A 14284-nucleotide genomic window follows, 5' to 3' on the forward strand; every position below is an offset into this window, starting at 1 on the left:
CCCCCGGCACATCTGGGCCCGGGGGACCCTCAGACCCCGCATCTGTGGCCGCACCGTCCCTCGCCCTGGGCCCGGCGGTGCCACCCGCTGCAGCCGCGCTCCCGAGGGCGAGCCCGGCCCCCGCGCCGCGGCCATTCAGGGCTTGAATTTGGGGGTTTTTATTAACCGGGTGACAGAGCGCGAGGAACCGGCCACGAGTGGGGCTGGGCGGGGCGGGACGGGCTTTCCCCGCACCGGCCGCGGGGCCCGTCCCGCCCGCCCGTCGCTTCCCCTGGGCGCGTTGCGGCGAGTCTGCCGAGAGCGGGGAGAGGCCGCCGGGGGGGTGAGCGCCGGTGCCTGTTTCCGGAGTCGGCTCGGGGCGGAGCCGGTCCCGCCCTTCAGCCCCCTCCGCGTCAGCGACCACAGTAGTCCCGGGGCGAGCGGAGCTGAACGCGGCCGCACCGGAGCGAGCCGAGCCGATCCGATCCGAGCTGAGCCGAGCCGAGCCGAGCCGCCGGTGAGTCGCGGCGGGCGCTGCCGCCACCGGGCCGGACGGGGCCTGGCGCAACCGGTGCCGCGCTTGCATCAGCCACCGCCTGCACGTGGGGCCGGTGCGGGCGGAAGAACCGGGACCTGCCGAGGCGCCCCGGCCCGGTCCCGCCTTCCCCGGGGCAGCGTCGGGCTCCGCGGCGGGACGGAGCGTGGCTGGCGGCTCCCCGGGGCTGGAGATGCCCCCGTGGGGGCTTGGATGAGGGTCCCGGGCGGGGGCTGGCGGCCCCGGCACCTGCCCTGAGCCGCGGCCGGATGCGGTGGGTACCGGGATGCAGCGGATGGCGGGAGCTGTCACCTCACACGCTGTTTTTCCTCTCTCTCTCCCCTCCGTGTCTCCCCTCTTCTCCCTCTCTTCTCCCTCTCTTCTCTCTTCTCCTCTCTCCCCCTCTTCTTTCTTTCTCCCCTTCTTCTTTCTCTCTCCCCTCTTCTCCCACTCTTCTCTCTTCTCTCTCCCTCTCTTCCCTTCTCCCCCTCTTCTTTCTCTCTCCCCCTCTTCTTTCTCTCTCCCCTCTTCTCCCACTCTTCTCTCTTTTCTCTCCCTCTCTTCCCTTCTTCTCCTCTTCTTTCTCTCTCCCCCTCTTCTTTCTCTCTCCCCCTCTTTCTCTCTCCCTCTCTTCTTTCTTCCTCTCCCTCCTCTCTCCCTCCCTTTCCCTTGCCTGCCCGTTGCTTGCTGGGTGCTCACCATCTCAGGCGCCAGCAGCACAGCGTGGCATTCAGCGAGACACCTCTCCGACACCTCTCCGGCCGTGGGATGAACCTCCCCGGAGCCAGACCATCCGCCAGCCGATCCTAGGCCGGCTCTGCTAGGGGCTGGTGAGGGTCTGGGTGCTGAACATGGGTCCCGTCACCGGGCACAGCAGGGCCCATGGGCATGCAGAGGGGGCAGCTGTCCCACATGTTCCTGCTCTGCGCACTTGGGCTTTCTTTTTTGTGCTTCTCTGGCAATGAGCATGTTTGTTCTGCCAGCCCAGAGCAGTTTCCTGAGCTGGTGTTGGGCATCAGAAATTACTGGAGCAATCAAGCAGCATTGGGAAGGCAGCTAAAGCTGTCTGGACAGTGGCTGGGGAGCGTGCCAGTGCTGGGACACTTGTTCCCTTGAAACCTGGCCCAGAGGCAGCCCTGGGCTGGGCTGGCTCCTTGGGCCGAGGCTAGATGTGGCACATGCCAGCTCAGGGGGAGGATTCTCCAGTAATGGGCTGGTTTGCTGGTTATGGGGAAGCAGCCAAGCTGGTGGCTGCCACTGCAACCCTGCTAATCCCCCTCAGTGGAAAAGGGTCACAAAGTTATCCTCGTGTATACTTATGCTGATCCATACAGCGTGGCATTGGTGCTGCCCCGGGTGCCAGGCTGGAGCGTGTTTCGGTTCCCAATGAAGGGAGAAGCTGGTGGGGGGAAGGTGCTGGTCACAGGGTGCCAGCCGCTAGCCATGGGCATGAGGACCCTCTTTCCTTGTGGCTCTTCTCACCCTGTGCCAGCTGCCTGCTCCACAGGGTGCTTGTCTCCCAGAGGTTTTTGGGGATGGGTGGCTGCTGTAAGCAAGGGGAGTGAGAGTGTCACACGTTTAGGGCAATGAAGCCTGTGGAGCCTGTGGGCTGCTCGACAAGTGCCGTCAGCACATGAGGGATGTGTGCTGGGGCCTGCTCTCTGTGTCTGGCCACACATCCCTACCGAGGGTGTAAGTGCAGATGCTGGGAGCAAAGGAGAAATGGCTGTGTCCCAGTGAGTCAGCCTAGCCTGCCAAATCCTCTCACTGGAGGAATGCTTTGTCTCCCTGCCATCGCCCTGCGCACGCCCACACACCAGGCCGGAGGGATGCGCCAGCAGTCAAGTTTGGGCCGAGGGATCTCCAGGCTGCCAAATCAGTGGGGAGTTGCTGGGAGACAGTGGGGAAGCTCTGGGACGTGCCCAGGGGCCCCGTGGTGGGGACCACACAGAGCTTGTGCAATGATCTCCCACCACGGACTCGCTGGATTCACCCCTGGCTCTGTCCGGGTGCGGGGGCTGTGCAGGTGGGGTACGCGCAGCCCCATGGTGCCTTGGAGGGAGCCACCATGGTCTCTGCCCCATCAGTGTGGTGGGGTTTTGGTGCTGATGGGGTGGCTGGGAGCAGGCACAGCTCCTGTGGGCATCACTGCCTGCCCTGCTGCCTGCAGTGTGGGTCCTGCTGCCTGCAGGACATTGAGCTTCACGCTCCTGTGGTCCCTTCTCTTGCAGGGGTTTTGAGTAGCTGAGCACCACCCACAAGAGAACAAGATGTTTGGGGGAAAAATGGCCAGCTTTGGGAAGAAGCTGATTCGCCGGCGCGTGGTGGATTTGAGCTCTGAGGACACACGTTTTGCTCGCTGCCTCTCCACGTTGGACCTCATAGCCCTTGGGGTGGGCAGCACGCTGGGGGCCGGTGTGTACGTGCTGGCAGGGGAGGTGGCCAAGGAGATGGCTGGTCCTTCCATCGTCCTCTGCTTCCTGGTAGCTGCTTTCTCATCGGTACTGGCTGGACTCTGCTATGCAGAGTTTGGGGCCCGCGTCCCCAAGACTGGCTCCGCCTACCTCTACAGCTACGTCACTGTTGGTGAAATCTGGGCTTTCACAACTGGCTGGAACCTCATTCTCTCCTATGTGATAGGTACGGGGCCTGGCAGGGTGCTGGCATGTGTGCCTGGGCTCCTTCCAGCACTGCAGTAGCAGTGGGGGTGGTTTGTGAGGGCAGTGTGTGGTGCTGCAGGAGCAGGGTGTGGGGTGGCATCAGCAGGGAGGTGGGTACTGGAGTGGGGATGGCTGGTGCTGCTCTGCCCTGGTCTTGGACTGATGCTCAGATTTGCCGTCAACCAGGCACGGCCAGCGTGGCTCGAGCCTGGAGCGCAGCATTTGACAACATCATTGGCAACCACATCTCCACCTTCTTCATGGACAAGACCTCACTGAACCTGCCAGGGGTGCTGGCCAAGCACCCGGACTTCTTTGCTGTGATCCTGATCGGGCTGCTCACTGGTGAGTGTGTAGGAGCAGCTCTGTGGCACAGCGGGTGGTGGTGTGGGAGCTCAGCAGGTCCCCACTCACTCCTCCCGTCCCTGTAGTGCTACTGGCCTTCGGTGTCAGTGAATCTGCCCTCGTGAACAAAATCTTCACGGCGGTGAACCTGGTGGTGCTGAGCTTTGTCATCATCGCCGGCTTTGTGAAGGGAGACATCAAGAACTGGCAGCTCTCGGAGGAGGACTACAGCAACCTCTCGTACCTGGACCCGCTGAATGACATCGAGTAAGGAGAGCAACCGTGCCAGGCCAGGATCCAGCACAGGGCTGGCACCAGCCCTGCTGTCCATGCACCCCGTGGCAGCTGCTCTCCTCCCTCCTTTCCAGGAAAAAAGACTTTGGCTCTGGCGGGTTTGTCCCCTTTGGACTGGAAGGGATCCTGACAGGCGCTGCCACCTGTTTCTACGCCTTTGTGGGCTTTGACTGTATCGCCACCACAGGTACCAGCCTGGGTGAGGGGGGTGTGGGTACTTCCCCAGCCCAGCTGGGTGGGACCCACCGGGGAGGATGCTCCATGGCGTGGGAAACAGCCCATCCCACCGCTCCTGGGAGGTTTCCCTGCAGTAGCTCCGTCCCCAGCTAGACCAGCACAAAAGGGCTCACACTCTGCCCTGACCCAGGAATAAGGGGTCCCCGCACCTTGTGGTGGGAGTGGGGCTGCACTCTGCCTGTGCAGGCAGCTCCTGGGGCAGCAGAAGCATTTCTACTGCTGAGTTGAAGCTGTGACAGTGCTGGGAATTGCTAGTGCCTCCTGGTTATTATCCAGCCTCAAGCAACGTTTTTCTAAATGATTGAGTTTATGCAGAACCGCTGCTCTCTGGAGCGCAGGGAGCCCTCTTAATTTCCTCTCATTCCTCTAGGAATCTACTTAGCGGGTGGCTGGTACAGGCTGTTCTGCCTGACCTCCCTGCCTGTGGCTCCTGGCCCTCAGGAGCTGCCCAGCAGCTGCCTCCTTCCCTCCTACACTGGCTGCCGAGCCCCTTGCCAGGGAGCGTGGTGCAGCGGGAGAGTACACCTTTGCAAAGGCTGGGGGGCAGAGGGCATGGTGGCTGCATCGCTGTGCCCATGCACACAGATGATGTGCATTCGGCGAGCTCTGGGGAGCGGGAGCTGCTGGTGGGGGCAGAGGGCTGGCATGGCTGTGGGGTCTACGAGCCCAGCTGCCGGGCAGCCCTGTGCCTGGAAGCCAGGACTGCAGCCACGCACCTCTGCTCTCTGCAGCGCCAAAGCCTCTGCCAGCACAGCAGCATGGCGAAGGACCCCTCCTCTCTAACAGCCCCTGCCTGCTGCTGCCCAGCCCCACGCTGCCACGGAATGTCCCTGCTGTAACTTGCCCCCGTGGTGCGGGCATGGATGCAGAGTGGGGATGGACGCTGCCTCTTATCTCTGCACAGGGGAGGAAGCCAGGAACCCACAGCGCTCAATCCCCATTGGCATCATTGTGTCCCTCCTCATCTGCTTCGTGGCTTATTTTGGGGTCTCTGCCGCCCTGACTCTCATGGTGCCCTACTTCCTCCTGAACAAGGAAAGCCCCCTGCCTGAGGCTTTCAAGGCAGTGGGCTGGGAGCCCGCCCGCTATGCTGTTGCCGTCGGCTCTCTGTGTGCCCTCTCCACCAGGTAGGACTGGCTCCATCCCTGGCATGGCCTGGCACAGCATGGGGAGCAGCAGCATACGTCCCAGCTGGGCTGGGGGTTTTCCCCATCCGTCTGGTGTCCTGCCCCCAGCACAGAGCTGGTCCCCTCCCTGTCTGGGTGGGGGGTGTCGACAGCTTCCCTGAGCCACCTCTCCCCACACAGCTTGTTGGGGTCCATGTTCCCCATGCCCCGTGTGATCTATGCCATGGCAGACGATGGGCTGCTCTTCAAGTTCCTCTCCAGCATCAACAATCGCACCAAGACCCCTCTATCAGCCACCGTCGTCTCAGGGTTCCTCGCGGGTAAGGCTCCCAGCTGCTGCCTCACACTCAGCCCCACGATGGTCCAGAGCTGTGCTTATGCTGCATGTCCTCGTTGCAGCGGTGATGGCTTTCCTGTTTGACCTGAAGGACCTGGTGGACCTCATGTCGATCGGCACACTGCTGGCCTACTCCCTGGTGGCGGTGTGTGTGCTCATCCTCCGGTGGGTGCCTCTTTTTGTGTAGCGATGCCCAGGGCAGAGGTGCCTTGTGTCAAGCCTGGGGCTCATCTATCAAAGTTTTTTCCTGGGGGGATGCAGCCTGGGGAAGCATCAAGCCTCTGAGATGGAGGCTGCTCACAAGAGCCTGCACGGTGTCTCTGGGCACATCTGTGGGGTGGCTGTTGCGGGGCTGCTGCCAGAGCAGCACATGGGGCTGGAGGAGTGGGAGGGGTATGAGGGTGCTGCCAACTATCCCTCTGGGCTGGGAAGTTCCTCAGGCTCCGCTGCAGCTTGTCCCATCTGCTCAGGTACCAGCCTGGGCAGCTGAGCTCCCCAAAGGCCATGGAAATGCTGGAGCTGAATGGAAACGAGGAGGAGAGGGTGATTATGAACCCAACCATCACTGCTACCAGTGCCCTGCAGATGCTCTTCAACCCACCCACGGACACCCCCACTGCACTCTCAGGGCGCATCGTCTACATCTGTGTCTCAGTCATTGGTGAGTGAGCGGGAGCTGGTGGCTGATGTCCCCTCCTGCCAGGGGACAGAGCATCTTGGTGTGTCTTGGCAGAGCTGGGAAGGGATGGTGGGCACGCTGGGCAGAGGAGAGGATCTGGGCAGCACAGGCTGTCACCTGCTCTTGGCAGTGCCAGTGGCCTGTACTGGCCTGCTCTGCCCTGAGCAGTGTGCCAAGCACCAGGCATGGCTGGGGTTTGGGGCACACGGGCTGATGGAGGATGTGGGCACAAAGGCACGCATGTGTGGGTGGTCATGGGAGCTTCCTGTGATGAGCCTGGCCCAGGCTGGCCACTCAGCAAGGTGGTCCCTAGCCCCCTGAGAGGGCTCAGGCTTGCCCAGTGAGGTTTGATCTGTCCATCAGTGGCTTTATTGTGCAGCCAGAATGGGGTGGCTTGGCCAGGTCTGGGTAAGCATCAGAGCTGTGTTTGAGCCCAGCTGAGTACAGGCTCCCCTCAGCTTGCCAGGCTGGAAAGTTCCCCCTGGCAAAGTGCTTTCCTAAGGCTTTGGGGTGGGTGTTGGAGACAGCACGTGCTGGACCCATACCTGACCAGGAGGAGTGGGTGCCTCAGCCCAGCCGTTGGTGAGGCTTGGGGTCCCAGGGAGGCCATGTGCCATGCAGCCCCTCAACTGCCCCCTCTCTTGCAGCCACACTGATCACAGTTATCTGTGTGGTCCTGACCCTCGAGATGACCGTGCTGAAGGATGCCAGTGTCGGCTGGATCGTGCTCCTGGTGCTGCTCCTCGTAGTTCTGCTCATTTCCACCATCATCATTTGGAGGCAGCCACAGAGCAACGTGCGATTGAACTTCAAAGTGAGTGCAGCCCACAGCAGCTTGGCATCTGCACCCCCATGGACCCCTGGCAGGGTCTGGGCCATTGCAGGGTCTGCCAGGGCTCACTGCTGGGCAGTCACCACCCAGAAAAGTGCAGGCCTCTGCAGTGTAGCTCTCCGAGGTGCGGTCCCCAGCGTGGCAGTGCCTGGGTGCTCTCTGGGCTGTGCCAGAGGTAGGATCCCTCTGTGGCCAAGAGCATCCTCAAGCCTGGGTGAGCCCCTCAAGGCACAGCTGACATGGTGTCTCTTGTCCCTTACAGGTACCTTTCCTCCCATTTCTGCCGATCTTCAGCCTGTTCATTAACATCCTGCTGATGGTACAGCTGAGTGCCAGCACCTGGGGGTGGTTTGCCATCTGGATGGTTATGGGTAGGTGTCCTGCGGAGGGGAGCGTGGTGCCTGCAGGGTGTCCCCTGCAGGTCTGTTACACTGGCAGCCTGCTGCTGCACACTTCATTGTGGAAACTGTCCTGTAGGTTTTATGATTTACTTTGGCTATGGGATTCGGAACAGCGTGGAAGGGAAAAATGCGGAGGAACCCTGTGCCACAGTAGAAAAGCCTCTGTGCCACCCTGAACTGGACCTCAGCTCTGGGGCTGCTGCAGTCTGAGGGATCAGGCACCAGCACTCCGTGGACCTCTGTCAGTATTACCACTTGAGGACCAGATCGTGATCCACATCGTACATTCACCCCATCTCCTGAGGGGAATGAGTCCCAGAGTCAGGACCGCGGAGTGGGCTGCCCTGTCCCCTTGCAGAACAGAGTTCACAGAGTCCCCGGGCCAGGTGGGAGTGCTGGTGGCTGGGGGCTGGTCTCTCCCGTTCCCCCAACCCTGCCAAGGGGCAGGACACTGTCATGGCCCTGCTGCTGTGGAAGCTGCTATCAGAAATGCTGCTTTCCCTGCACATGGGAGGCCCCACGTGATGGTGCAGCTGTATTTGTTCCATCTGTCCATGTGGCTGTGGTCACCACCTCCTCTCTGTGCTTTCCAAGTGCTGGGTGTTTAAATGACAACCATGGCTGGAGCCGTGCGAAGAGGCTTGGTATGGCTCATTCTGGTACTGCCAACAATTCGGTATTCCCTGGCAGCACAGGGCTCAGCTGGCCAAAACTTGTGGATTTGCATCCCACACTGAGCCCTGTGCTGCCCTGGTCATGCTGCTTGGTGTGAACAGCTAGCTCAGGTGTCTGTGAAGATGTCCACAGTATAGCTGTACTGCTGTCCAACATTGTATGCTTTTGTACAATTGGTTAATTTTAATGTCAATTTTTATACTTATTAAAGTAAATGACGTTTAAGTGCTTGGATCTGTTGCTTCTGCTGCATCTTGTGTTCATGCCCTGTGGTCACTGACCCCTGGGCAGGACCCCATATGCTACTGGGCCGTGTGCCAGGCTGGTGCCAGTGCAGAGCAGAGCTTGGCCACAGCTCTCTTTGCAGAGTGAGTGCCCTGCCCAAAACCGACCCAAAACCTGCCGCCTGGCCCTCGCACTGTCCCTTGGGGTGCAGTGCTCCAGGCCGGCTCACCCCAGCATTGCTGGTACCTGTGGGCAGGATGCCAGCCTGCCATGGCCTCATCCTGCAGTACCTGTGCTGCCTGGGAGTGTGTCACCGGGTCCCAGGGCAGCAGCTGCAGTAAAGACCTTGGAAGTATCTCCTGGAGGCTCCAGCAACAGCCTGCAGAGGAAGCGTGGCCAGGAGCTGGGCTGCATCCATGTGAGAATGGTGATTTCCTAGATTCTGGTCTGGTCTAAATCAGCCCTGTCAGATTATTCTGCAAAATAAACTAATTTAGGGCAGATGGATCTTGCATGGGTTTGGCATCTCCCTGTTTACTGGCAGTGGAACGGGGTCACTGCACGGTCAGTGGCAAGGGATCCACACCATCAGCTCTGCTTGGCCCCTGGGCTGGCGCTGCGAGCCCTGCCCCAGGGCTGTGCCTGGAGTGAAAGGGGCTGTGGCGCCTGCTCTGGCCCCACGCTGGGCACCGCCTGCCCCCAGCTGCTGTGCCCTGCCAGAGCCTCAGGCTCCAGCCCTCAAACACAGCTGACTCCTGGCACTGACTCCTTGTAGGTGCTTCCAGCTCTCCTTGGTGTGCCATGCTGGGTCCCACCACCCTGTCTGGTGTGTATCTTCTGGTTGGGGGCAGCACATGGGGGCCCTGCTGAGCCCTGAGCCCGCAGTCCCCCCAGCACCCGGGTTCAGGTGCTGTTGCCCAAACCACTAGGGCCTGTGATATGGCTGTAGCCCTCACCTCTAGCTCAGCACTGCTGCAGACCCCTGTGCCTTTGTGCCTCTGTCCCCATGCACATGTGCACGTCCATGCCCATGGCCAGGTGTGGGTCTGTTTGTGCCCACAGACATGCCTGTGCCTGGCTCCAGGCCATCCCACTGAGCACTGGTGTCCCATCCTGGGCACCCATTGGGACTGGCAGAGCTCTGGACATGGAGGGGGGTGATGGAAGCCCTGGGCAGCTCCCAGCCTGGCAGGTAAGCAACTGTCTGGCAGCCATCAGTCCATGCCAGTGCGAGGGGGTGGGTCAGTGCCATCCTGCCATGGCACAGGTGCTGGCAGGAGTGCAGCAGCCCTGTCCACCCCTGAGCCCCATGCTGGATGCCCTGCCCTTCTCTGCCTGCCTGGAGGGGCCACGCCAGTTCTGGGCATCCACTCTAGGGGGATCCTGCCTCTCTCTGTCCAATGCCTCCTTCTGCTCCATCCAGGCTAGCAGAGCTGCCAGGGATAGCACCACATCCTCCACCAGGCAGTGCCTCTGCTTTTCCCAGGCTCTGCTGGCGCTGCTGCACGTCTTCGTGCATGAATTGGTGGGTAAATAACACCCAGCCAGAACCCCAGCATGTTGTTGGCACAAGGGAGCTGCCTGTGCTGCTCTCACTGCTCTAACTGCTGTGTGTGGCCCGCTGAGATGCTCTGATAGCAACCCAGGACTCCATTGTGCAGAGAGGGTCTAGGAGGGAAGAATATTCCTGGGTGAAGGCTGTCAGTTGTTGGGGGCTGCAGGGTGGGCTTTTTACTCCCATACGAGTCTGGAAAGGGCCATTTCCCGGTTTGAGAAAATGCAGCAAAAAGCAGAACCTGGCTTTGCTGCTGAGAGGCCTGCTCCCCAGCCCTGCACACAGCTGCCTGTGGTTTGCCCCATCAGCCGGGGAGTTTCCACCCAGATTTGCAGCACATGCTGCATTCCTGCTTGCTGCCTGGCCGTGGGCATCTCCGGGGTGGCTCCAGCCCCAGCAGAGAGGCTGGCAGAGTCCTGGAGGGAACCAGACAAGCCTGAAGCTGCTTCCCTGCCTGTGCCTGGGTGTTGGGCAGACCGGGCACAAGCGTGGGCAGGAGCACGGGCAGGGATGCCTCCTGTCTTCAGTGCTATCTTGCTGGCTGTAGCGCTGGAGGCGGCACTCAGCCCAGGCTCCCCTGGGAGCTACAGCCAGGGCTTGGTTTGTGATCTCCCTGTTGCCATCCCCCTGCATTTAGAGGGGAGCCGGAGGGTTGTTGGCTCTGGATGTGTTTAGCTCAAGCCCTGCTGAGGGGGCAGGCAGCTGGGGCAGCATTGCAGCGGAGGCCTGACTGCGGCCACTGGCTGAAGGCAACATGCTCTGGCTGTGGGCACAGCACTGGTGGGCCAGGGTGTGGAGGGTGCAAATAGCAAATGGCTCTCAGCCTCCCTCCCTGCCTGGCTCCACCCTGTCCCCTGTGCCTTTCATAACCCCATGCAGTGCCACGTGTCTGGTGCAGACCCAGGCTGCCCTTGGGGACATGGGGCTTTCTGGGTGGAGGTGTCGGAGCAGCTCTCTCTGCACACCAGCTGCTTGCCGAGGAAGAGCCTCTGTGGGGGCTGCCAAGAGCAGCCTGAGCGAGTACGCAGGCTGGGGGCAGGCTGGAGACAGAGGGCTGTGCTGCTGAGCTGTTGGAGGAAGAGCTGGCACTGCAGAGCCTGCACTGCTCCTCTGCCAGAACAGGGGTGGCCCTGGCATGTGGAGATGTAGCAGCAGATTAAATTTTAAATTGGGTACCATGATCCGTTTGGGAGTTAAAATAGGCTGGCTAGTCTGCACTGTTCTGTGACACCAAACACTTCAATCTGAGGAACTAATGTGCAGCCTTCTCCCCTCTAGGACTCACAAGCAGGTACCATTAGATCCTCCTCCCTGCAGATGACCAGCTGGTGGAGGGGAGCCAAGCGGCTGCCGGGTGGGATGCATCCATCAGCAAGACACAAGGCCTGGAATCCAGGAAATCGACCCCGAGGCAGATGGGGTTACGGCGCGACAGAGAAAACTCATGAGCTCGTGATATTTCTGCAGCGGTTGTGCTGCAGGGCCTCACCGTCCAGAAGAGCCCCAGGAGATCAAAGCTGGTGCCGGGTGAGATTCCTATCTCTCCTTACTCACCCTGCTTCAGGCAGGTCCCAACGCTTCTGCTTTCTGCGGTAACAGCTTAAGCACGCACGACCCAGTAGCTGGCAGAAGGCAGCATGCATCCGATAATCCTCCCAGCCCTGAGCCGCAGCAGGTGGTCAGCTCTCCAATCATGCAGGCTTAACGCTCTCCTTGCTTTGCCTTTGTATGTCTGGCGTGATGACTTGCTGCCAGGTGCTTGCTCCTCTCTTGCTCTCCTTTCTTCCCAGTGCTGCAGCTAGTGACCTGGTTCACACTCTTGTTTCCCAGCCCACGTTCCAACTAGCCAAAGGGCGGTTCTTGTCACAGCCTGTCCCCGAGCTGACAACACCCTGCAACAATGCCTGTGCTGAGCAGGAGGCCACGTTGGCCCCTCAGGACTTCCAGGAGTACCTCGGTTATGAGACAGTGTATCCCAATGGCACCCGCATCCTCACTACAGTGGAAGTGAGTCCCAGTGCAAGTGGTGTGGAGAGGAGAAGGCACAGGTGGTGTGTGTGATGCAAGCAGCAGATTTATGGCACGGACAGGTGGTTTTTCATCAGTGGGAACCACTTCCTGATGAACTACCCCTTCTCTGCCACTGTCAAGGTCTCCATGGGCTGCACAGATGTGCTGGTGTCCAAGCAGCACATCCTCACTGCTGCCCACTGCATTTATGACAGCAAAGACTAAGTGAAGGGGGCCAAGAAGATCAAGGTGGGTTTCCTGACACAGGTGCAGGGTGCTGGCAATGGGAGAGGGAGGCGGTGATGTGCTGGGCACACTGGTGCTCACACATCAGGCTGATGGCAGCTCCAGCAGTGGAGGTAGCTTGGAAGAAGATTCTTTTCCCAGGGTTTGACAGCGACAGGCCAGGTGAGCTGATCTACTGCTTCTGTGGGGTGAAGGATGAGACAGTCCACATCATCTGCCAGCGCTATGATGCCATGCCTGGTGCATCCAGCTCTGGGGTGTATGGCAAAGTGTGGGACCCTGTATGACACAGATGGGAGGTGATCAGGGTCTTCTCAGGGCACCAGTGGCTGGAAGTGGCTGGGGAGCACCACAACTATAATGATGCTGTTTGCCTGATTGCTCTAAAGTTTGCTCAGATTTGTTACTGGATCAAAGGGGACTCTAAAAGCTGTCACACTGAATAAGAACCTCATCCTGTCTCTTCCCCTCCCCAGTGCAGATGGATTTGATGTGGTGTTCCTGAGAGCATGGCCAAGGAGCCTGAGCAAGAGCAGTGTTTCCTGGCAAAACTGCTCCACTTTGTTCTGTTCTTTATAATGGAGGAAGGAAGAGGGTCTCCACAGATCACCAGAAACCGACAGGATTCCAAGTCCTGATTCCCCAGAAAGCCTGAGGGTGGTTTAAGCGCCTCTGGTTGATGCTGGCATTAATTCAGCATCAGGGTTCTTTGCAGAAAAATTTTGTCTGTTGGCCTGGGGAAGTGGCCTCTGCTTCCAGCACGTTAACTTCTCACGACTTGGAGAGGCAGCCACATGCTTGCTGCTAAGCTGTACCCAGTTTCTTTTGGGTCTCATCGGGTGTCTCGGCCTGTTGGCTGCACTGCCCAGTTTGGCACTGCCCAAGCAATGTGAGAACAAAGGGTTTTCTCTCCTAATAGGACCTTTTTGTGCTGATGACAGGTGTCTGAAAGGCAGCCTTGGAGCTTGAGTCTTCTGGGCACAGAGTGTGACACAGCCAGGAGCCTGGCCAGGACAGGAGGGTCTGCTCTGGGACCCTGGCAACCACCATGCTTGGGAATGCTCTTGGCAAGGACACCTCTTCTGAGGGATGCAGCATGGTGGCACGTGGGTACCTACATGTGGCAGCACGGCCTGAGAACTGGGAGAACCCACTGATTTGCAAACTTTCTTATCTCTCTTTGGTTCTGTCTAGGATTACTGTAGAAGGAAGGAATCTTGGCATTTACTGCAGCTGTAGTGTTTGAGGTGGATTCTTTTAGGCAAATGCATGTATTTGAATAAAAGTCAGCGCAAATCTCTTTGCAAAGGTTATGTTGAAAGAGAAAGGCTGCATAGATTGCTAGCCTTGGTTTGGGACTTGCTGAAGTCCCAACTCTTCCTCCAGACTGAAGTGAGTGGAACAGGGAAATCTGTGTTGAGCTGAAATCACAGTATCTTGCAAAAATAGGGACTGATGCCTTCTGCAGTCATAAAACAGCCCAGGCATCGGGCTGAACAGATTTCTGCATGTTCTGTCACATACATAGGCCTGATCTGTCTAACAGGCCACACCAGGCTGTTCCAGGAGCAAACTGAAAGCTTCTGTTACGTTTCCCTACCTCGTACCCAAGAGATTCTTTTGCTAATCCTAGAGTTTCATGGCTGATACCTCTCCCCATCTTCCTTAAGATTTCCTGTTTTCCTGCTGTGCTTGCCCAGGCAATTATCCGCTCCATAATTCATATTCTCCATGAGATACCCCACGCTGATGCTGCTTTGCCACGCTGGACAGTTGATTGCTTGTATTTTTCACACCTAAGTCAATGTCCTGCTCTTTTTCACTGCATCTGAGGGGCAGCCCGCATCACAGGCTTCTCAATGCTGTCATTGCTTAAACCTGCTGCAGGCTAAACATGCAGTTCCTTCAAGACCTGTGACAGCTGTACAGGCGCAGCAACCTGACTTGCAAAACAAACAGGCAGGAGACATTTCAACAAACTGAATGTAGCACCCCCCCTCACTCAGTTATCGAGACTTGGGGTAATGTGAGTGTTAAACTAATTTAAATTGTATGCCTGGTCTGCAGATGGGTGTGCAACAGTTACTATTATATTGGATGAGATAATGCATGAAAAATGATTACACATTACTGGGCAGGAAGCAGCC

At 58.9% G+C, this 14284-nt stretch overlaps 1 protein-coding gene and 1 pseudogene across 1 annotated transcript; both read left to right on the top strand.

The window, feature by feature from the left end:
* The first annotated feature begins 372 nt into the window (after window positions 1-372).
* Window positions 373-8335, top strand: SLC7A3 (solute carrier family 7 member 3). Its single transcript, XM_074915353.1, has 12 exons — window positions 373-496; window positions 2746-3154; window positions 3361-3519; window positions 3606-3786; window positions 3888-4000; window positions 4955-5177; window positions 5358-5497; window positions 5577-5679; window positions 5985-6175; window positions 6841-7007; window positions 7288-7396; window positions 7503-8335. The coding sequence occupies exons 2-12, from the start codon at window positions 2785-2787 to the stop codon at window positions 7634-7636; spliced, it is 1890 nt and encodes a 629-aa protein (XP_074771454.1). The 5' UTR covers window positions 373-496; window positions 2746-2784; the 3' UTR covers window positions 7637-8335.
* A 3274-nt stretch (window positions 8336-11609) lies between these two features.
* LOC141964771 (serine protease 23-like) lies at window positions 11610-12583 on the top strand (annotated as a pseudogene).
* Window positions 12584-14284: the final 1701 nt, after the last annotated feature.

Source organism: Athene noctua, chromosome 11 (assembly GCF_965140245.1).
Source record: "Athene noctua chromosome 11, bAthNoc1.hap1.1, whole genome shotgun sequence".
Classification (NCBI taxonomy): Eukaryota; Metazoa; Chordata; class Aves; order Strigiformes; family Strigidae; genus Athene; species Athene noctua.

Excerpts from the sequence above, each read along its gene's own strand:
- SLC7A3 (XM_074915353.1), top strand. The coding sequence starts at position 2,785 with ATGTTTGGGGGAAAAATGGCCAGCTTTGGGAAGAAGCTGATTCGCCGG. Across the intron at positions 5,680-5,984 it reads GTGTGTGTGCTCATCCTCCG|GTACCAGCCTGGGCAGCTGA; the intron begins GTGGGTGCCTCT and ends CCATCTGCTCAG. Across the intron at positions 7,008-7,287 it reads ACGTGCGATTGAACTTCAAA|GTACCTTTCCTCCCATTTCT; the intron begins GTGAGTGCAGCC and ends TGTCCCTTACAG.